Source organism: Lepidochelys kempii, chromosome 4 (assembly GCF_965140285.1).
Source record: "Lepidochelys kempii isolate rLepKem1 chromosome 4, rLepKem1.hap1, whole genome shotgun sequence".
Classification (NCBI taxonomy): domain Eukaryota; kingdom Metazoa; phylum Chordata; order Testudines; family Cheloniidae; genus Lepidochelys; species Lepidochelys kempii.
In genome coordinates, this window is record NC_136383.1 from 28255117 (window position 1) to 28275648 (window position 20532).

The 20532-nt window shown below is 43.1% G+C and overlaps 1 protein-coding gene across 5 annotated transcripts in view; it reads left to right on the forward strand.

Annotated features, from left to right (window-relative positions):
• NFKB1 (nuclear factor kappa B subunit 1) overlaps nt 1–20532 on the forward strand; it is a 94234-nt gene that overhangs the window by 56980 nt on the left and 16722 nt on the right. For 4 of the 5 annotated variants that reach the window (XM_073340806.2, XM_073340807.2, XM_073340804.2 and 1 more), the window contains exons 9-15: nt 1310–1414; nt 3513–3604; nt 4200–4338; nt 6811–6939; nt 8819–8908; nt 14721–14915; nt 17759–17900. In XM_073340806.2, the coding sequence (XP_073196907.2) occupies nt 1310–1414; nt 3513–3604; nt 4200–4338; nt 6811–6939; nt 8819–8908; nt 14721–14915; nt 17759–17900 (892 nt within the window). The remainder of the gene's footprint in view (nt 1–1309; nt 1415–3512; nt 3605–4199; nt 4339–6810; nt 6940–8818; nt 8909–14720; nt 14916–17758; nt 17901–20532) is intronic. The other variant, XM_073340805.2, reaches the window with a different exon arrangement.

Sequence of the window (20532 nt, forward strand, 5' to 3'; positions counted from 1 at the left end):
TGCCGTTGTGTCTCACACCTCACCTGAAGCTGCTATCTGTAATGGTGTGAGGACAGTTCTGTGTCCAGGGCCCTTTTAACTCTTGACATATCTACTGAGACTGCAAATAATCGCCAGTTTTGATGGTGGCGATGTGGACCCCAGTCCACTGTGAACTGGACAGGGACTAACAAACTCTTTTTAGGTAGGCCACAGAGCAGTAAAGAAACAGGAGATGTACAAGTATATAGTGATGTACACACACACACCATATCAAGCAGTTAGTGGTGCCACACTAACCGATTTCAAGAGCACAAGAGAGAAAATGTGATGCAGTTCTCACATGGCTTTTTTTTTTTAACCTAATTAGTAACAATGGAGGGTCTTGAGTCCTGATTCCCCACTGCACTACTTGACTGGTATAGTGCTCATACAGGACTAACACAGTAGTGAACAAAGAACAGGAGACTTGCGGCACCTTAGAGACTAACACATTTATTTGAGCATAAGCTTTTGTGAGCTACAGCTCACTTCTTTGGATGCATCCCTTATTTGTAGTCCATAGTCAGGCAAAATTTCTACAGAAGTCAGTGGGAGTTTTGCCTGCATAAGGAGTACAAAATCAGGCCCTTAAGTTGAAAAATTAGTGGTTCATCCTTCACTTTCACAAGACAAGGAATCCAGTCAGTACCATGTGATTCTTGTTTGAGATTTGCCTTTTATCCCATTTCTGTGCTTTCTTGTTCACTAGGCGTGGCAGAATTTTATATTTTTTTCTAATTTTGACGTTTTTTTCTCCATTTCTGTTTTTAAGATTTTATTTTCTGTTTTTAACTATGTTTAGGGTTACAGCTGGGATGGCAGGGTTGGGGTTAGAGTCAGGGCAGTGCTGACAGTGGGGCTGCAGGGGGCTCTCTGTGCGGCTGACGGGCCAAAGACACCAGAGTGCAAGGTGGGGGAGGAGGCTCTGGTCGTCCTGGCCCTGTGAAGCAGAGAACCCCCTGGCCAGGGAGGCCGAGCCCTTGACCACAGGGTGAAGCTGAACATGTTGCTGCCTGGGGACAGCTCCCACATTCCTGGCTGGTGTGCAAATCGGGCCGTGACAGTAGAGCTGAACAGGGCTCCCTGCACAGCTGCAGGGCCAGTGGCACCCAGTCCCTGCAGGCATGCCGACCCTTACCCATTGATACGTTTTTCGTCGATTTCAGTGCATCAGCCCAAAGTAATGTTTACTGACCATTATGGATTAAAACCAAACCCTGACAAACCAATTTTTAGCCTACAGCTGTCAGCAGAATAACATCTTGTTTCAACTCTTCCCTTTTGACAGAAGCCCCCAATGCATCCAATTTAAAGATTGTAAGAATGGACAGAACAGCAGGGTGTGTGACAGGAGGAGAGGAGATTTACCTTCTTTGTGACAAGGTTCAGAAAGGTAAGAGCCCCAAACTGTCTGGTGTTCTGAATCGGCCCCTTTGATTGGGATTATAAAGTAGCTTTGCTATGTTTCTCATGGTGGCCTAGCAGTCAAAGGTCCTGTGCCAACACCGCTCCCATTAACTTCGGCAGAATTTGTGAGTTCTCAGCATTTCTGAAAATCAGGCCAGCAGTGATTAGGGCAGCGATTAGTGATCTTACACCGCTCACCCACGAGTAATTTGTAGGGGGAACAGCCTGGAGAGTTGGGGGAAAGAAATTCACGTACCCTTTTCCCTCTCCCCCAACCAGCAGACTGACCAGGACGCCACCCCAGCCCCTCTGAAGTTTCTGTTCTAGCCCCCCAGGTTGTCAGGGTTTGTGAACACTGGATATGTGCAATTGTGGACCCATGACCACACCCCTATGGTGCCTCCAACCCCTTGTATAATGTGTAGTGGGAGCTGCAGGTGCTCAGTACTGCCAGTAATCAGGCCATATTTATGTAGATGTCAAAGGGAATGAACCTGTAAATAGTTACTACCAGGTGTCAGGCTTGTGCAATGTGAGGCATCCTGTGGACTCACAGTTGTAAACATTATTCCTGGAATGAAGTGTTTGCGGGATCAGGCTCTAAATATGGATTTGGATGCTTAATTTAAGATGCTCAAATTTTAACATATTGGCCTTTGTTTATAATATTCTGGTTTCCTATTCATAGATGGAAGTAAACAGAAAAGAAAAAGGGGGCTTGGAGTGTTTCAATCTGTAGATTAAAACAAGGACCCACAGATATACTTTATCGCTACAACAGCATGTACAGTTCTCTACCTGACTGTAGAGTAGAGTTGTTAAATGATTCAGGCATTTTCTGTTATTCCACGCTGCAGCAGAGAAGGGTGTGGGAGAAGACAGCATACTGTGTAGTTCTGTAGGGAAGAGAGAAACTGGTTGAGTTTGGGGAAATGTTTTTTTCTCCTTAACACTGTAAATCCACAGCCTTTCCAGGGGATTAAGTAAAATGCAATTTTTTTAAAAAAAAGTCTGAATAAATGGAAACTCCGAAGTGGGGTTTCCCCTTAGTCTGAGCGGGGTTTCCCCTGACACCGTCACTCTCTCAAACCTCTGTGCTCTCGGAAACTTGAATGCACACGGCAGCAACATTGGAAGGAGTGTTTCTAAATCTGAATGCTGCCAGATTGGGGATCAGGAGGAAGCAGCCCACCTACCCCAAGGCCCCTTCCCATTGATTAGGAAGATAAAGAGTTCCTTGCCATTAGCCAAAGGCAAAAAATGGGCGTTTCGTATTTCCCCTCCCCAGGATGCCGAGGAAAGAGTCCTCAGGGTGGCCTGTTTTCTCCACCTCTCCAAAGAGGTCTATGCAGAGGGCCCCCAGCCTGACAGAAACATCTCTACCCCTCGCACTGCTTTGTGAAGGGGAGAGGAAATGCATTGCTGGAGAGCACTTAGCTCAGGACTGCTGCTGAAAGTAGCTGCTGCCACTCTAAGCAGTAGCTGAGAAGTGGCTTTTTGCCAGCAGTAAATAGAACTTGAACCTGAACAGTTCAAGTTTCATTCAGTTTTCAGAATTCAGACTGGTGGGCTGGGGGTCCTATATTTCACACCATAAGTTATCCCATCCCTACAGTTACTCTGTATTGAGCTACTGCACTAATCCTGTTTAACCATAGAACAGGAAGAAGAAGTGAACCTGATTCTCCACTCACACCAGTTTAAAACATGAGTAACTCCACTGAAATCACAAGAATTACATCAGCGTAAAACTGGTGGAAATAATGTTCATATAAATCTTCTTAAATTTATCATACTTGAGAGGGGTAAAGTTCTTGATGTTTAATGTATTCTTCTAAATGTAACACATTACCACAGAAAACAAATACTGGGTGAAATTCAGCATCAGAGAGAATTATTTTCCTTTACCAAAAATCATTTATTGTTGTTTATAGTATACAGTATGAATCAGTGCTAGGAAAAATATAATCTCCCAAAATCCACTGTTAGAACTGCCATCCACCATATTATTTTTTATTCGAAATTGATTTAACCAAAAGCTTAAAAAAAACCTAGAGGAATTAACACTCTCGCACTGTTTGCAGATGATATTCAAATTCGTTTTTATGAAGAGGATGAAAATGGTGGTGTATGGGAAGGCTTTGGAGATTTTTCTCCTACAGATGTACATAGGCAGGTAAGTGACCAAATAGCTGTCATTTGCTAACGGCTTTCAATTCTTTAGCTAGTAGGGCCCCATTTGAACCAATGGCTTAGTCGTGAAAGGCTCTAAATCCCAATACTAATTTTCGCAGTCACTATCTTCCCTCTCTTACTTCAGAAGAATAAATATGGCCCAGATTTAATTTAATCTGTAAATCATAGTGCCGATGAAAGTTACAAACACACTAAAAGGAAATTTGAAAACTATGGTGTGAAAGTAATGGTAAGGGAGAGATGTAAGGCACGTCTATGGAAAAATAGTACAGGGTAAAATGTCTCCAGAGTTCCTACAGGAATACTAAGGACACCATGAAAAAAAGATAAAGCAAGAGAGAAAAATACAGTACCTACATGTATTAGATAAAAGGCATTTAAACTGTAATTAGCTCCAAACTAGAAGTGAAAAATAAAACGGGAACGTATAGTTGTGGTAGCCTTCACGCAAGTGAGATTTTCCTCTCAGCTGTAACTAAGTAAAATGCCCCCAAATACAAAAAGTTAGATGTAAAACACTATCTTATTTCAGAAAACTCTATTCCTGACAACCTGATGATCAATGTTTTTCACAGTTTGCTATTGTATTCAAAACCCCAAAGTACAGAGATGTCAATATCACAAAACCAGCATCTGTGTTTGTCCAACTACGGCGGAAATCTGATCTGGAAACAAGTGAGCCAAAGCCATTTCTGTACTACCCTGAAATCAAAGGTAATTCATTGAACCTGTTCCATGCATTACAAAGGGGAAATATCCTGTTTGTGAAACAGCAGAGCCCTCACCTATTTCCTAATGTTGGGTAATGTCCTTGTTCTATGGTTTTTTACCTCTAGAAAATACTGTACTTGACTGCTCATATTGGGCAGAACTAATGGAAAAACTGGTCAGGGCAGAACTAGTCAGAGCAGAATGTGTTTACTTCGATATTTTATGTTGGACTGTTGTGCAGGAAACACACAGGTCCCTACAAGGGATTAGTGTCAACTGGTATCTTATACACCTAGAATGTATATATGCAGTAGGTGGCGCTTTTTTCCCGGTCACTTCTGAAACAATACTCAAGGTTATTGTACTGCCCGTGCTGCCTTTCAGATGAAACATAAAACCAGGGTCCTGACTAGAACTGGTGAGAAAATAGAAAATATATTTTGTATTTCTCTTTCATTGACCAGCTCTAGTCCTAAGCACTTGTGTTCGTTAAATAACCCCCTGGCACCCTTTGCAAGAGGAAGGGTGGTGTGATTGGTGTGGTTTTTTTCCATGACAATATTGTAAATCTTTTAGGTGAAATGTAACAGTTGGAATCAGACCCGGTGACTATGTTGTTCAGTGTCAGGAAGCTTACCCAGTGGATCAATACTTTTTAAATCACTATGCTGTGAATTAATCTGACTGAATTATAAGGTTGTTCTTCGTGTTCATGTTAGCATTAATAATAAATAGTAATAAAAATATTTGTATGATGGCCGAGCTCAGGGGTCCCAATCAGGGATCAGGGCCTGTTCTGCTCGGCACCATACTACGCAGATGTAATAAAAGGCAGTAGCTTATGATCTTAAGCCCTGATCCAGTAGCATATGCATATGTGCTTAACTTTAAGCGCAGGAATAGTCTTGTTGAAGTCAATGACTACTCGTGTGCTTTAAAGCATATACATAAGCATTTGCAGGATTGAGGATTTAGCTTGTGACAAGAGAAAACAGGTGGACAAAACAAAGACATGTGCAGGGATAGTGAGTTATTTATATTTTGGTATAATAAGCAGCAGAAAGTGATGTTTGCTGAGAAATTTCCATGTTTTCAGGTGGATATTTGAATTTAGGTGAACTCTATTTTTAGCATCCAGGAACTCCTTGACCAAATTGTATAGAAACATTTCACACTGCTCCAGATATAGCCCACCAATTTTGAGGCTGACTTTTTTGTGGTTTTTAGAGGGGTGAAAATAATTGAATGATGATTTCTGTAAATGCCTTTTCATAAACTCTATCCAACATATTATGAAGGCTGGCATTCTAGCAACTGTATGGTATTCTAGCAACTGTACTGGGCTATTTCCCTGTTGAATAGTGCTCACATGAGCTCAGAAATGTGTGTCTTTTTTGTTTCCTGGGCCAGATTCATTAGCTGCTTTTTAGGGTTTTCTCTCTTCCTGGGTGTGAGTATATTTGATGCAGGTACACTTATCTATGTACTGTATATGTCTGTAAGTGCATTCATATATAGACTATTCATTATATTGGTTCATATGTTCAGCGCTTGGGTTTGATGCATTGATTGATACTGTTCTGCATGCAGTTTCCTTACCACGTTTGGCATATGCCTGTCAGGAATTATTACATTGTTTGTTGGGGGATATTTTGTTCTTTCCTCAACAGTGTTGCTGGGCTTCCTCTTCGCTAGAATTTTTGTGTCACTTTTTGATAGCTCCTCTTTTCATGACTGTTTCATTTTCTGTATGTTTAACTTTAGAGTGCTGTTTTTTTCCCCAGAGTCTTCGGAATATTTTTGATGGAGCTGGGGACTCTGTTCTACCTTTATTTGTTGTACTTTGTGTAAGGCTAGTTCTCCTTCTACTGACCTGCATGAGTTTTTTATGTCTTGCTTTAGACTCATTTTTGTTTGTGGCCTTTCTGGTACGAAAGTATGCTTCATTTCATCCTCTGATTCATCGTTTTTTGAGCACCTTCATCCCCTCTTTCTAAAGTGTATTTGGGAGAGAAAATTGCCCTTTTGTTCCCAATGGGTAAAATTTTCAAAAGCATATAAGTGACTTAGGCTCCTAAGTCCCATTTTCAAAAGTGATTTAGGCACTTAGGCGAGTCAGCCATGTCCTGTCCTAGTCCTCTTTATTTGGGTATTGTGGCACCAGATACAGCATTAGAGAAGCCATATGGACTTATGTGCGTGATTGTGTCTTTGGTTCAGTGGTCTGTCTGAGAATGTCACTCTGATTGTTACTTACTGGAAGGTTTCACCAATTTTTGCTGTACAAAAATGGTTTGTTGTTTGGAGCTGAAAAAGTTTACCCTACTTACAGCACTTCTGATTTCCCCTTAAGCTATTGTTTTTCAGTAATCCGGTCAGTACCAATGCTCTTTTCTGTCCCCAGCTGGTGATAGAAGTGACTCATCCTCTCCTTTTGCTGTTTCTCTTTCATTCTCTCCCTCACCCAAAACACAGATAAAGAAGAAGTTCAGAGGAAGCGACAGAAGCTTATGCCTAATTTTTCTGATGGTTATGGTGGAGGCAGTGGTGCTGGAGATGGAGGGAGTGGAATGTATGGAGGCGGAGGAAGCGGTGCTGGCTCAGGTAAAGAGAAAAGATCATTGATCTGAAGCATGAGATTTAAACTGTAACATGTGTGGTTTGTCCCTCTAGGCGTTGGAGAAAGGACATGTGTTTATTTGTTATTGAAATTGACATTGCGAATCTCTGTATTTCTGTAGGTATAGAGGACCTGAATCTCATTTCACTTACTCTGATATGGAACGAGTATAACTCCATTGACTTCAGTGAAGTTACTCCTCATTCTTACTGGTGTGAAATGAGAATCAAAGCTGTAATATTTTCAGTAAATCATCTTCTTTCCTGTGGGACACCACATAACCCCCTCATTATTTTTCTTCATTGAAGTTGTATGTCGCAGATAGCTTCCTTCTGGCCAAGGAAGACTGGGCAGAAATCCTTCACAACCCATCATTGTCAATGCCAATTAGTTAACGGCAATTACTGTTGAGAAATTCGAGGTGCTAGGTGCTCCGTGAAATGCCTCTGCACTGCTGCCATTCCTGCTCCAGTTCCAGCTGGCCCACAGAGCAAGGGACCAGAATCTGATTCTATATCTACTGTATGGCATTGAGGAGCAGTATGATATGTTATCACATGATGATCATTTTTGTTTCTTGCAGGAAGGTCGTATACTGTAGAGTAGCTAGGCATCATTTGAACAGTGACGTCCTGGAAGTCATTATCAGCATAGCTTTTCTACTAGAGAAAGGGAGAGAGCAGCTGTTCTCCAACTGTGGAACATGTACCACTGGGGGTAGAAGAGTTAGTCTAAACCAGCAGTTTTCAAACTTTTTTTCTGGGGACCCAGTTGAAGAAAATTGTTGATGCCCGCGACCCAACAGAACTGGGGAGGAGGGGTTTAGGGTGTAGGAGGGGCTCAGGGCTGGGGCAGAGGGTTGGGGGGTGGGGATGAGAGCTGGGGGGTGGGGCCAGTAATGAGGGGTTCAGGGTGTGCGAGGGGGGTCTGAAGTGGGGCAGAGGGTTGGGGTGCAGGAAGGGGTCAGGGCTCTGAGCTGGGGGTACAGGCTCTGGGGTGGGACGGAGGATGAGGGGTTTGGGGTGCAGGAAGGGGTTCCAGGTTGCTCAGGGCTGGGGCAGGGGATTGGGGCATGGGGTTGGGGCACGGACTTACCTCCGGCGGCATCCAGTCAGCGGTGCAGCCAGGGTGCAGAGGCAGGCTTCCCGCTTGTCCTGGCACCGTGGACCGCGCTGCGCCCTGGAAGCACCCAGCAGCAGGTCCGGCTCCTAGGCGGAGGCGCGCAAGCAAGTGCAAGTGCGGAGCTGGTGCTCGGGGCAGGAGCAGTGCGCAAGCCCCATGGCCCCCCGCCTAGAAGCTGGACCTGCTGCTGGCCACTTCCAGGGCACAGTGTGGTGTCGGAACAGGTAGGCACTATCCTGTCTTATCTGGGCAGCACTGCCAACAGGACTTCTAACGTCCCGGTCGGTGGTGCTGACCAGAGCGACCCAGTGCCTGACATGCCACGGCAACCCAGTACTGGGTCACGACCTGAAGTTTGAAAAACGCTGGTCTAAAGAACGGTATCAGAATAAAAATCCATTATAACTACACTAATTACAATTATTCAGGCAGCATGCCAAGTTCTTTGTTGAGCAGTAGAAGTGGTATGCTACCTCTTAAATTTTGAGAACTGCAAAGATAGAGGATGCTGCTAGCCAGACGTCTAGACTTTCCTTTGATTGACATAAAGATGGGAGGTGGGGCTTTCATCCGGAACATGTTATTTTAGTAGGGCGGAAAATCCATAGGACAAAATACTAAAGGAGCTGCATGTGAAATAGTGCTTTTGTCTGAGCATGTGATTTTCATTGTATTGCTTGTTTTTGTTCTGGAGAATAATTCCAGTGATTCTTTTTCCTTTTACATTGCTGTTGTTTTTAGGGTACGGCTACCCTTCCTATGGGTATTCTGCTTATGGAGGCATGCCTTTCCACCCAGGCCCCACGAAGTCTAGTGCTGGAATGAAACATGGTAAGAAACAAAATAGCATGGTTGCAACAGTAATCTTTAGTTTACCATCTTTGCTTCACTAATCAGCAATTACTGTTAATGACTATCAGAGTTTTGGAACTTGGTCGCTCTAAACTGGACTCAAACAGGATTAAAATAGGTGTGTAAACACTCACATGTGTTTACAGTGATCACTAAACGTCAGCATTAGCCAACAGAAACCCTCACTGCTGTCCCAAATACCACAGTTTCCCTCTATGGTTAGAATAGACAATAATTAGATGGCTAGTGCTGACATCTTAATGGTGAACTATATATGCGATTGACTGGATTTAATGTTTATAAGCAGCAAAAACTATTTTCCCCCAAGGACTTAAAAATTGGCAAATGGACTGTGGCTTTTGTCATTATAGGCCACTGGAGGCCACTTTTTTAACCTGCAGAATATTCATTTTCCCTGAAAATGAAAAATTCCAGTCTTCAGAAAAACTGTATTATGTGATATCACATGACGTACATATTACATGAGTACAAATGCAAAGCAAGACATATTTGTACATTGGGTAAGCACAATCAGTGGGGTAGATGGTGTTAAAGTGACAGAACCACAGAGAAAGGGCTGGCCCACAACATTTTGGCACCTGAGGCGGGGAGCTCAAATGACGCCCCCATTCCCCCTCGCTTGGGCCAAAACTTTGAAAGGTCTCAATTCTGCCTTCTTCCTGTTCTACTCCTCTCATGGTACTGCTCTGCTATCTACCCTAATAAAAGAGAGCTAACAACTTAAAATGCCTTGCTCAAAAATTTTAAGTAATACTTACATTTGCTGTTCAGGCATTTGAAAGTTAACTTTTCTTTTCTTCACTGGCATTTTTATCTGTTTGAATAATCAAAGTGGTCCTTTCCATGCCTTCTTGGTTGCAAAGATTTGAACTGCTTCCTGAAGGTCCACACTCTAGACCAGCTCATGCTCTTTTGAGATGGTTGCAGGACTGACCAGCCTCTCCTGTGTCATTGTGGAGCATAGATGTGTTTTTATTAACTTCAGCTTGGAGAAGCTGCGTTCTCCACTGGCAACTGTTACAGGAAGTGTTAGAAGTATGTGCAGAGCAACAAAAGCATTTGGAAAGAGGGTGGTCATTTTATTTGTGCACATATGTTCCAGAACAGCCTTTGGAGTTGATCCTGCTGAAATGTATCTTGAAAGGGCTTTTAGTTCATCACCTAAATCACTCGCATCAGTATCACGGATGTCGTCGGGTGTCAACACTGTCTCTAGTGCCCTGCATTGCTGGTGTAGGTCTTCTTCAGGTATAGTGAGGAGTTTTGGAATATCATACAACATCCCAAATATACTACTGTGGTCCTTGAGCTGCATGAAACGTTCTTCAACTGACTGTATTGCACAATCTAGCACCTGGTTAAAGAATTCAACTTTGAATTGTTGTTTGCGGTCTCTTATGGGATTATCCCGTGCCTTGTAACCAAAATGTCTTCTTCTTTGGCGACTCTTGTATTGTTGAATGGGTGGGAAAATAGTTTCAGTGTGAAGTTCCTCTGTCAACTTTTGTGCATTTTTCAGAACATTTTGAAATCCCTCATCTGACCGGTAAGACTATAGGTATGACTTTGCTTTTTCCAGTTGTTCCATTGCTCCAGATATATCAAGGTCAACACCCTGGAGTCTCTTGCTTACAACATTTACAGTAACTCCTCACTTAACATTGTAGTTATGTTCCTGAAAAATGTGACTTTAAGTGAAACAATGTTAAGCAAATCCAATTTCCCCATAAGAATGAATGTAAATGTGGGGTTTAGGTTCCAGGGAAATTTTTTTTTTGCCATACAGTACAGTACTATAGTTGGGAGGTGCCCCTGCCTTACCCCACACAGGCACAGCCCACTGGCACTGGAGACAATGAGGCAGGCAAGGATGCTGAAGGTGCTGTAGGCTAGGAAAAGCACATTGCACAGCAGCAGCGGCAGCTTCCCCTACTCTGCAAGCACCAGGGGTGGGGGGCTCAACTGTCAGCCCGCCCACTCCACCCCTTCCCCCAAGCCCCCACCCTTAACCCACCTCTTCTTTCACCCCCTCTACTCCCCCTTTACTCTGCACGCACCGTCCTTGCTCCTCCCCCCTTCCTCCCCTGCCTCCTGCCCGCAGCAATCAGCTGGCTTGCGGCGTTCTGGAGGGAGGAGCAAGGACACGGCACGCACACTCCCCCTCCCTCCCCTGCCTCCTGAACACTGCAAGCTAGCTGATGGCAGAAAGGAGGGGAGGGAGGGGGGAGGAGCACTGCATCCTCGCTCCTTCCTCCTGCCCGCAGCAATCAGCTGGCTTGTGACGTTCAGAGAGCAGGAGGGTGTAGGGAGGAGTGAGGACTCGGCGAACAGCCTCCCCCCTCCCTCCCCTGCCTCCTGCCTGCGGCAATCAGCTGGTTTGCGACATTCGGGAGGTAGGAGAGGGAGGAGGAGCCTGCACGCTGAGTCCTCGCTCCTCCCCGCTCCCTCCAGAATGCCTCAAGCCAGCTGATTGACACAGGCAGGAGGCGGGGGGGAGGAGTGGGAAGACGCTGATCCATGGGGTCTGCCAGCAGGTGGGAGGCACTGTTCAGGGGGCGGCGAAAGGGAGCTGATAGGGGGCTGCCAGCTGTAGACAAAGCAGGCAGCCAAACGACATTATAGCGAAGCATTGCACAATTTTAAATGGAGCATGTTCTGTAATTGAGCAGGGACGTAAGATTGAAACAGCATTAAGCGAGAGGACATTAACTGGGGAGTTACTGTATTTCAAACAGTATGTCATGCCACAACACTAAGCCACACAGAAATTTGAAGTTATGTATGTTTCTGGTGATTCCATTTCCCTCTGCCACTATTCTCCCACGAACAGTTCCTGTCACAGCATTATCCTCCATAATGGCAACTATGGCATCATCTTCCCAATTTGGTGTTTGATAGGCTTTATAGCCTCTACTCGACTTTCCCATCTTGTGGCACTCAGTGGTTTCAGTGTCAGAGAGGATGTTCCCAGATGTTGCTTCAAAATTTGCCGTTGATGAGTTGATGCAGAGAAAAATACATAGATGCTTTGAATTACATTAAAAAATTCAGCAGCCTCACTAGAAGCTGATGCTGCATCACTGACCACCAAGTTCAATGAATGAGAACTGCATGGGACAAAAAAAGCTCGAGGGTTTAACTCTCGGATCTGTGTCTGTACTCCTCTGTTCTTTCCTATCATGCTGGCACCATTATCGTAGCCCTGACCTCTCATGTGAGCTATCGCAATTCCCATATCTTCCAGCTTTTTAAGAAGCACATTTGTCATACCAGCTCCTGTAGTATCATCAACGTCAATATATTCTAGAAAATGCTCTAAGAGTCACCACTGCAGGGACATTTTCACTAGGTTCTGTTGTTGTTACAAAACGCACCATTAAAGTCATTTGTTCTGTATGGCTGATGTCAGGTGTGCAGTCCAGAATAACAGAGTAATATCTTGCTGACTCCAGATCTGCCACAATCTTCTGTTTGACTTTTGTTGCCAGGAATTGTATGATCTCATTTTGAATTGTTTTTCCATGGTAGTGGTGTGTGTACATTTCTTGGGTGGTGACTCTTCTTAGATGCTCCTGGAGTACAGCATCAAACTCAGCCATCAGCTCCACAGTTTTAAGGAAGTTTCCATTGTTTGGCACCTACAGCTGATCTGAAGTGCCACACAGTGCTAGGTTTTGGGTAGCAAGCATTCTCACAATGGCAATGAGCCTTTTCAGAACATTTTGCCAGTAAAGAGATTCTGATGCAATCTTCTCTTGATGCTGATCATCTATGCTGGCCTTTAACCTTAGTCTCATCTCAAGCTCTTTCCACCTATGGAATGCTCTCTGGTGATTTGCTGCCTTCTCATGGCTTGCCAGATTTCTAGCCAGATTTTTCCAGTCATTTGTTCCTGTAGAACCTAGTGTGGCTGGAACACTAGACTGGAAGAGTCTGCAACAAAAACAGTATGCAGCATTCTGGGGTTTTGAGTACATAAGCCATGGCCTCTCCACTGTGTCACCATTGGGGATTTCATGCCAGTAATATATTGGCTGGAAACTTCTGTTTTCATTGTCTTTGGGGAACATGAAGTTTTTCACTTGTTGTGGCCCATGCAGAACAAGGAAGTCCGTCAGGCTACTGCTCAAGTGGGTCCACAGTCCTGGATCATCTAGACTTAAGGAACTAAACTCAGCAGCAGCTGTTTCTTGCACCTCCACCACACTCTTCTCTGATCTACACTTTTCTTCAGGAATGTGCATGGTTACATCCATTTGAGATGGAGATATGGATGCTGCAGTAGCTGCCAGGTCACCTGCACTCTGACTAACGGGAAGATCAGGCATCTCCTCACCACTCACATCCTCACTGGGGCCAGAAGACTCACCATGATCATTTGTGTTTGTGTATCTCAGGAGAGCTCCTTCCTGCTTAGATAGAAAAGCTTCCTTTGCTTGCTTTCTTTTTCTGAATGCTGCCCCAAGGAGACGTTTTCTTCCTTCACTCAGGACTGCTGTTCTGTGCCAACTATAGTGGCTCTCAACACTCAATTGAAGGGGACAAATAAGCAGGCTGGTAACAGGACCTGAGTGAGGGAAGATATCAGCATCTTAAGGGTCTAACTGGCTCCTACTACTTCAGGTGACTGCCTGTCTCCTCAAGTGGGTTCAGGGAAGCAGCAGGAAACAGGAAGCTCCCAGAGAAGTTGGTGTTAATCAGTCCAGGCTCCTGGGGGTGCTAGAGAGGTACATAAGAGGCTCCTCCTCCTCTCTCTCCCTGCAGCTGTTGCTGCTTTCTGTTATTCCCTCTCACCTTTTCTCCTGCCTGCCTGTTATGTCTCTTGTGCCCTCCTTCCTCCAGCACAGCACTCCACCATCTCTGTGCATCTACAGCAGAGAGACTACATATGCACCAGCAGCAGACACAATTTTCTACACTCTGGGTTCTAATGGCGCCCCCCCACAGTCTGGCACCTGAGGTGGCCGCCTCAGTTTGCTTCATGGTAAGGTCAGCCCTGCCCATAGAAAGCACTGAGAAGCATCCTGTTTCTGTGAAGCAAAATGCCTTTCAGAGGTGCCTTATTGCTCTGCAGAGAGAGTGATCTGCAATAGCTCTTTAAAAGATACTGCATGGTCCTTGCTATTCTCCTTCCCTTTCCAGTGAGTTGCTCCCAGATGGCCCTTCCTCTCCCTATTGTCTGGCTGGGTTAAGGGAGAGCCACAGTCTGGCCCAATGTGATAAACATGCATGGCCACCTCAAAAATTAAGTTAACAGTAAGGACACACTCATTCTTTGTGCCCAAAACCAGGGGAAATCACTTCAAACCCAAAAGCCCCAGAGCTTTGGTGAAAAAGACAGGTGGGGCCATTTATTTCCAACATCTGCTGGATAAATTGTACGGTCTGTTACACCAATATCAATCTGGAATAATCCTGTTGGCTTTGGTGGAGATACTGCAGATTTGTAACATTGCAATTGAGATCAGAATTCATCCCTACATTTACTGTTAGACAATTGGTTTGTTTAATTTCATACTTTAATATGGGGGTCAGTACAGTGAAAATCTTAAATAACTTCAGAGCAAGTTACATTTCTCTCTGGGTAATGAACTTGAGTGCAGTGACGCTGTAGCATTTAATGATATAGGTCCTGATCCAGTGCCAATTGAAGTAAATGGGCGTCTTTCCATTGATTTCATTGGGGTGTGAATGAGACCCACAGAGCATTATCATTTGTACAAAAGAATCACAGTATCAAAAGACTAATGCTTTTCATTTATGTTGTAAGGAATTGCAAATGACATGGCTGAACAGGATGGGGAAAGCTGCAATAAGCACGATGACAAACCAGATATGAAACATAACAAGAAAGTGGAAATCACAGAGAGGAGTGAGTCCAGAGTTTGTAGCGGTGATAATAAGGAGGAGGATGTTACTTTGTCATGTACAGCTGAAGTAGCTGAAGCAGATTGTAGGTTACAGGGTAAGTGAACCAATCAGTTTATTTAGGGTCATTCATAGGGCCAATCTTGCCATGGGAGAAGTCTGTGTTAAGGACTGGAAATGTCAAAAGTTCCCGCTCATAGAGTTTCCATCTTTGCAAGGGTGGGAGGGTTTAATTTGCTCCTACTTGGAAATGGCAGGAGATCAGTCTCCTAAACCTGGGATCTCCCAAGATCCATGTATGCCAGGGCTCTCTATGCAGAAGCCTTTGTCTCTCTGCACTGTCTCCCAGTGACTCTGTGATCCCATTGAAGTCCGTAGAATTGAACAGGTTATAAATCAGCAAAAGGTTTGGTCCTTAATATTTAACAGGCTTCATTATATGTATGGAAAGGTGTTATTTCCAGGTATGTAATTGTTGCATCATTGTTCCATGCAATCAATCAATGCAAATCTATTTCTAAATTGCATGCGGAGCATTTTATTAAAAGTTAAATTTAATATAAACTGCATCCATTGCCAAATAAAGAATAACTTCAACAATCAAATCAGCATTGCTTCACAGCAAAGTCTTTATACAAAAAAAAAAAAACAGAAAAGAGAGAAGGAATGGTTGAAGGAAGTCTTTGTACTAGGATATTAGCCCTCTGGGGATTACAAATTTACTCCTTTGTCTTGTCAAGCTTCCTTTTGTTGACAGTCTGATCAGTCCATATTTTGAGGGTTAGATAGCCAGATTTTTAGAGGTCTTGAGTGCCCATAACTCCCATCACAGTCAACATCTATCAAAACCAGGCCATATGTGTCTTGGATCATTCACTGGAGATGTGCTGTTGGTTGGTTGTTATAGTAGAAATGACAGAGAAGGAACTTGCTTTTCCTGTCCCATGTATAATGCGATATGTAGCTCTTTCATGCAGAACACTCCTCCTTTCTGGAATGGAAAAAGGGACATATTATGTTGTGTGCTGGTTTCGTTATGTGTCATTTACTATAACAATTCGACAGGCATTGGATTGGGAAAACAAGTTCACACAGTAATAGAGTTTCAGTATTGAAGCCTTCCCTAAGTGGCTTCTTGGCACTTGAGAGATCATGTGGTGCCCTGAAGAGAAATTGCTGCTTGCTGGCTCTGAGAGTCAACTCTTGGATTAGTTCAGAAAACAAAACTAGCAATTGATGGGTGTGCACTTGTGTGAGGGCGTGATGTTGTCTGTCTGTTTCCAATGAAAGGAAGGGCTTGGATTGTTGAATCTAATGGGTGAGTAAGAGACAGCACATCAGGAAGCTGACAATTATTTCTTTATCAATTATACAAAAAGAAAAAGGAGAGAAACAGGAACTCCAATTTGTGTGAAGAATATATGCAGAAGAATTGGGTCTGTGAAGTGCACCCATTTAATGTAATCTGCACAGTTTTGACAACTGGGTTTAAGGGAAATGTATCTTCTCTTATTCCAGTGACAATATAGTAGGCCTTTTTCCAGAGCTCATTATGACATTTAGTGTCCTGCTTATACAAAAGTCTGGAACAGAGTTTGACAAGAAAGAGACCATGTTACTTGTGGTGTCCTATCTTGACACACAAGTAGTGTGTTGATTGCATTAGCATTAGACTCTAAATCTGTTATTTAGTGCTGAGAGGTAATAATAAGTTATAATTGTCAGGCTAATCATGTGTCTACAGGAGCCACTGTCCTGTGCAAGTTGCAATGTCAGCCTGACGTGGGTATAATTATGTAACCCCTAGTGAGTGGCCTACAAAAAGAACACAGGCATTAATACTGACCGCAGTTGAAGAGTCTCTTTTATCCCAAGTGTTACAGTGTTATTTTTTACATAGCAAAAGATCCTGAATTCCTTTCCTCAATGTACAGATGTGTGTTTTAGCTCGCAAGTGCTGTTTTCCTTGCTTGCTCATACTAATTTGTTACGAAGTCCCATGAAATCTCACTTTGGAATGGTTAGGAATATAGACTGTCTGGTACAATTGACAGTCCTCTCCAGAATGGTAAATGTGGTTTGAAACTTTGTCTCGCCTCACCCTCTTCACCATATTCCCACTCATTTGGAGCTGTGGATTTTATTTGGTCAGCAGTTTGTGACTTGGTTCCACCGATGACATGCGCAAATCTTTCTTTCCTTTTTTTTTCCTGTAGTGTATTTGGTAATTGAAATTGCTGTGTTATGTTGCTTTGACACTAATCTGAAGCTGTCGTTTAATTTTAAAATTCTCTTTGATGTATTTATGAAAGGAGGAAAGATGGTATAATCTTGCGGTTAAGGTACAGGACTGGCTGTTGAGACCTGAGCTCGATTCTTGGCTCTACCACAGATTTTCTGTGTGACCTTCGACGTCAGTTAACCTTCCTTTTCTTCATCTGTAAATTATGAAGGTGATGTGTCACGAGGCTGTTTGTAGAGCAATTTGAGATGCTGAGAATGAGCCAAAGAAACATGAAGTATTTCAAAGTTCTGTGAGCAGGTTCTCTTCCGAAACTGCTCTCAAATATAATCCACTATTATGCATAGTCCAAATTTACCCCCTTCACAGAGTGCAGCTCAAGTCTTCTCCTCAGATGTGGTTGCTCCTAGGATTTCTCTCCCCTGACTATTCAGCCCATACACTAGTTCATCTTTCTAGAGAGCCACTACCTCCATCTGTATGTGGTAATTAGCTGTAGGAGCCTCTGTGAGTCAGCAGAATGTACTTAACAGTATGCGCTTAGCATTCCCCAGGCAGAATCAACACCTGCCAAATGGTGTGAAGTGCTTCAGGAAAACACTGCCAGCCTGTTACAAGCTCCACACCTGCTGTCTTATGTCTGGACATTGCACTGAGATAATTTGTAACTCTGATGAATGCAATGATTTGTGTTGCAGATGGTCTGTTCCTGGAGAAGGCAATGCAGCTTGCTAAACATCATGCCAATGCTCTTTTTGACTATGCTGTAACTGGTGATGTGAAGATGCTACTAGCTGTTCAGCGACATCTTACTGTCGTCCAGGATGAAAATGGTGACAAGTAAGTAGCGAGAAATCTACTTTTTCAAAACTAAATCCAGTAGATGTAACTCTCAATACAGGTCAAGAGCAAAGCTATTGAATAAGAAGTTACCATGTTTGCACTGCAACTTTTCAAAGGATGACTGTGTTTTAAATGACATGGAGGGCTTGGGCTAGAGATTTCCTCTAAATTGAAGCATAACATACGGTAGAAGCTGTTCAGAGCTGACAGTCTATAGCTGCCACATGAGAAATTACACATGACTAACACATACTATCAAGTGTTTTGATAACCTAGTGGGAGGCTGCTATTTTTGTTCCAGTTTCTGTGGAAATGGATTTCAGATTACTGAAAAAGCAAGGAACATTAAGTGTTTCAAAATGATGGCTAATTTATTGTTAGAGACAGTGGTTATTTTAAAGCACTTTGATTGCCCAATTTTGGGCAATCCAATGTCTGCTTTGAAAACAACAGGAATAAGAATGAGCAGGAACTAGCAATAAAATTGTTAGAACTTTTGGTGATGAATTTTCTGGGTGAAATGAGTTGTTAGTCTCAGTCCAGTTCCCAGTTAATTTATTGACAGTTTCAGCAAAGGCGAAGAACTGAATGATCCGTGGAAAATAAACTACCTAGAGGCAGTCCTTCTGGATCAAGGTTGTGATCCATGACGTGGGAGCTTACACTGCGGCCCCCAGACAGCTGTTTATCCCCAGACATGCTGTAGCTGTCATGGGGATAAATAGTAAATTTCAGTCTCCAGGATCTTGAGACCTACTTCCTTTCCTGAGCACTCAGTTCCTATGCACACTTCAGAAATACCAAGTAAAATAGCAAACTCTTGATGATTTTGGCTGCTAGCTTTCCTGCAAAAGTTGTTTTACAGCACAGAACTGCAGACTCTAGGATCAATACCCATAGTTTTTCTACTGAAATCTACTGTTTACAAATCTGATTGCCTTTAATAAAAATATGTAAGTGATGAAAGTATCTTTAGATGACCCTAAAAAATTTTTAAATATGTTGAATTTGAATTCTGAGATAAAAAATAAAAACAATTTATTTAATAAATTCAGTAACATGCTTCAAGAAAGACAATTGTACTGGATACCCACAATTCCCTGGATACCTGGCGGCCTTGTGACCTTGTGCCTTTCACTGTAGTGCCAAAAGATACATTGTTAAAGCTGCCCACCTTATTAGACCATTCGATGAATTAATGGATTTTTCATGGAATGTATATTCAACTATTCTTTACAGAGTTAAATACAGTTACAGGGTAGAATAATAATATTAGGAGAAGGAAAGAGAAATAAGGAATGATGGGCAAAGGAGAATCAGTATTTTTGAGATATGAATATAGGCAGACTGTCAGCATTATAAGAAGTCTGTTCCATTTGGCAAGAGCGGCAGAGGAGGCAGCTCTTCTATAGGAGTGGTGAGACAGTAAGAGGAGGCCAGTGCTAGACAAGTGGAGAAAGAAAGGGAAGAAGTAGCACAGTATTGCCAACCCCAAATGTTCAAAATTAATGAGCCACCCCCCCACACCTTCCAAAATCATGAGATTGGCTTTAAATAGTACATCTGGGGAGGGGGCGTCATAAATATAAAGGGAAGGGTAAACACCTTTAAATCTCTCCTGGCCAGAGGAAAAACCCTTTCACCTGTAAAGGGTTAAGAAGCTAAGACAACCTCGCTGGCACCTGAGCAAAATGACCAATGAGGAGACAAGATACTTTCAAAGCTGGAGGGGGGCGAAAAAAAGGGTTCTCTCTGTCTGTGTGTTGCTTTTGCCTGGACCAGAGCAGGAATGCAGGTCAGAACTCCTGTAAAAAGTTAATAAGCAATCTAGCTAGATATGCATTAGATTCTGTTTTGTTTAAATGGCTGATAAAATAAGTTGTGCTGAATGGAATGTATATTCCTGTTTTTGTGTCTTTTTGTAACTTAAGGTTTAGCCTAGAGGGATTCTCTGTGTTTTGAATCTGATTACCCTGTAAGGTATTTACCATCCTGATTTTACAGAGGTGATTCTTTTACTTTTTCTTTAATTAAAATTCTTCTTTTAAGAAGCTGATTGCTTTTTCCTTGTTCTTAAGATCCAAGGGTTTGGGTCTGTGTTCACCTATGCAAATTGGTGAGGATTTTTACCAAGCCTTCCCCAGGAAAGGGGGTGTAGGGCTTGGGGGGATTTTGCTGGGAAAAACATTTCCAAGTGGGCTCTTTCCCTGTTATATTTGTTAGACGCTTGGTGGTGGCAGCAATAAAGTCCAGGGACAAAAGGTAAAATAGTTTGTACCTTGGGGAAGTTTTAACCTAAACTGGTAAAAATAAGCTTAGGGGGGTTTTCATGCAGGTCCCCAGATTTGTACCCTAGAGTTCAGAGTGGAGAAGGAACCTTGGCAGGAGGTGTTTGCCTTCTGGTTTCTGAACTTTTTGGGTGCACTACATTAACTGTTTCAAGCTTTTCTCCACAACCATGAGGGCAAGAAACTTTGTTTTTTAATTAAAGCTCAGATTTTCCCTTATTAGAATAATTCCAGGAGCTGGGGGCTTAAGAAATTTTATATAGTGCAAGAGACACAGTAAAACATGAGAGCCACGGAAGAGAGGTTCAGAAATTAGACCAGAGCAAGTCCAGGCAGGGGTT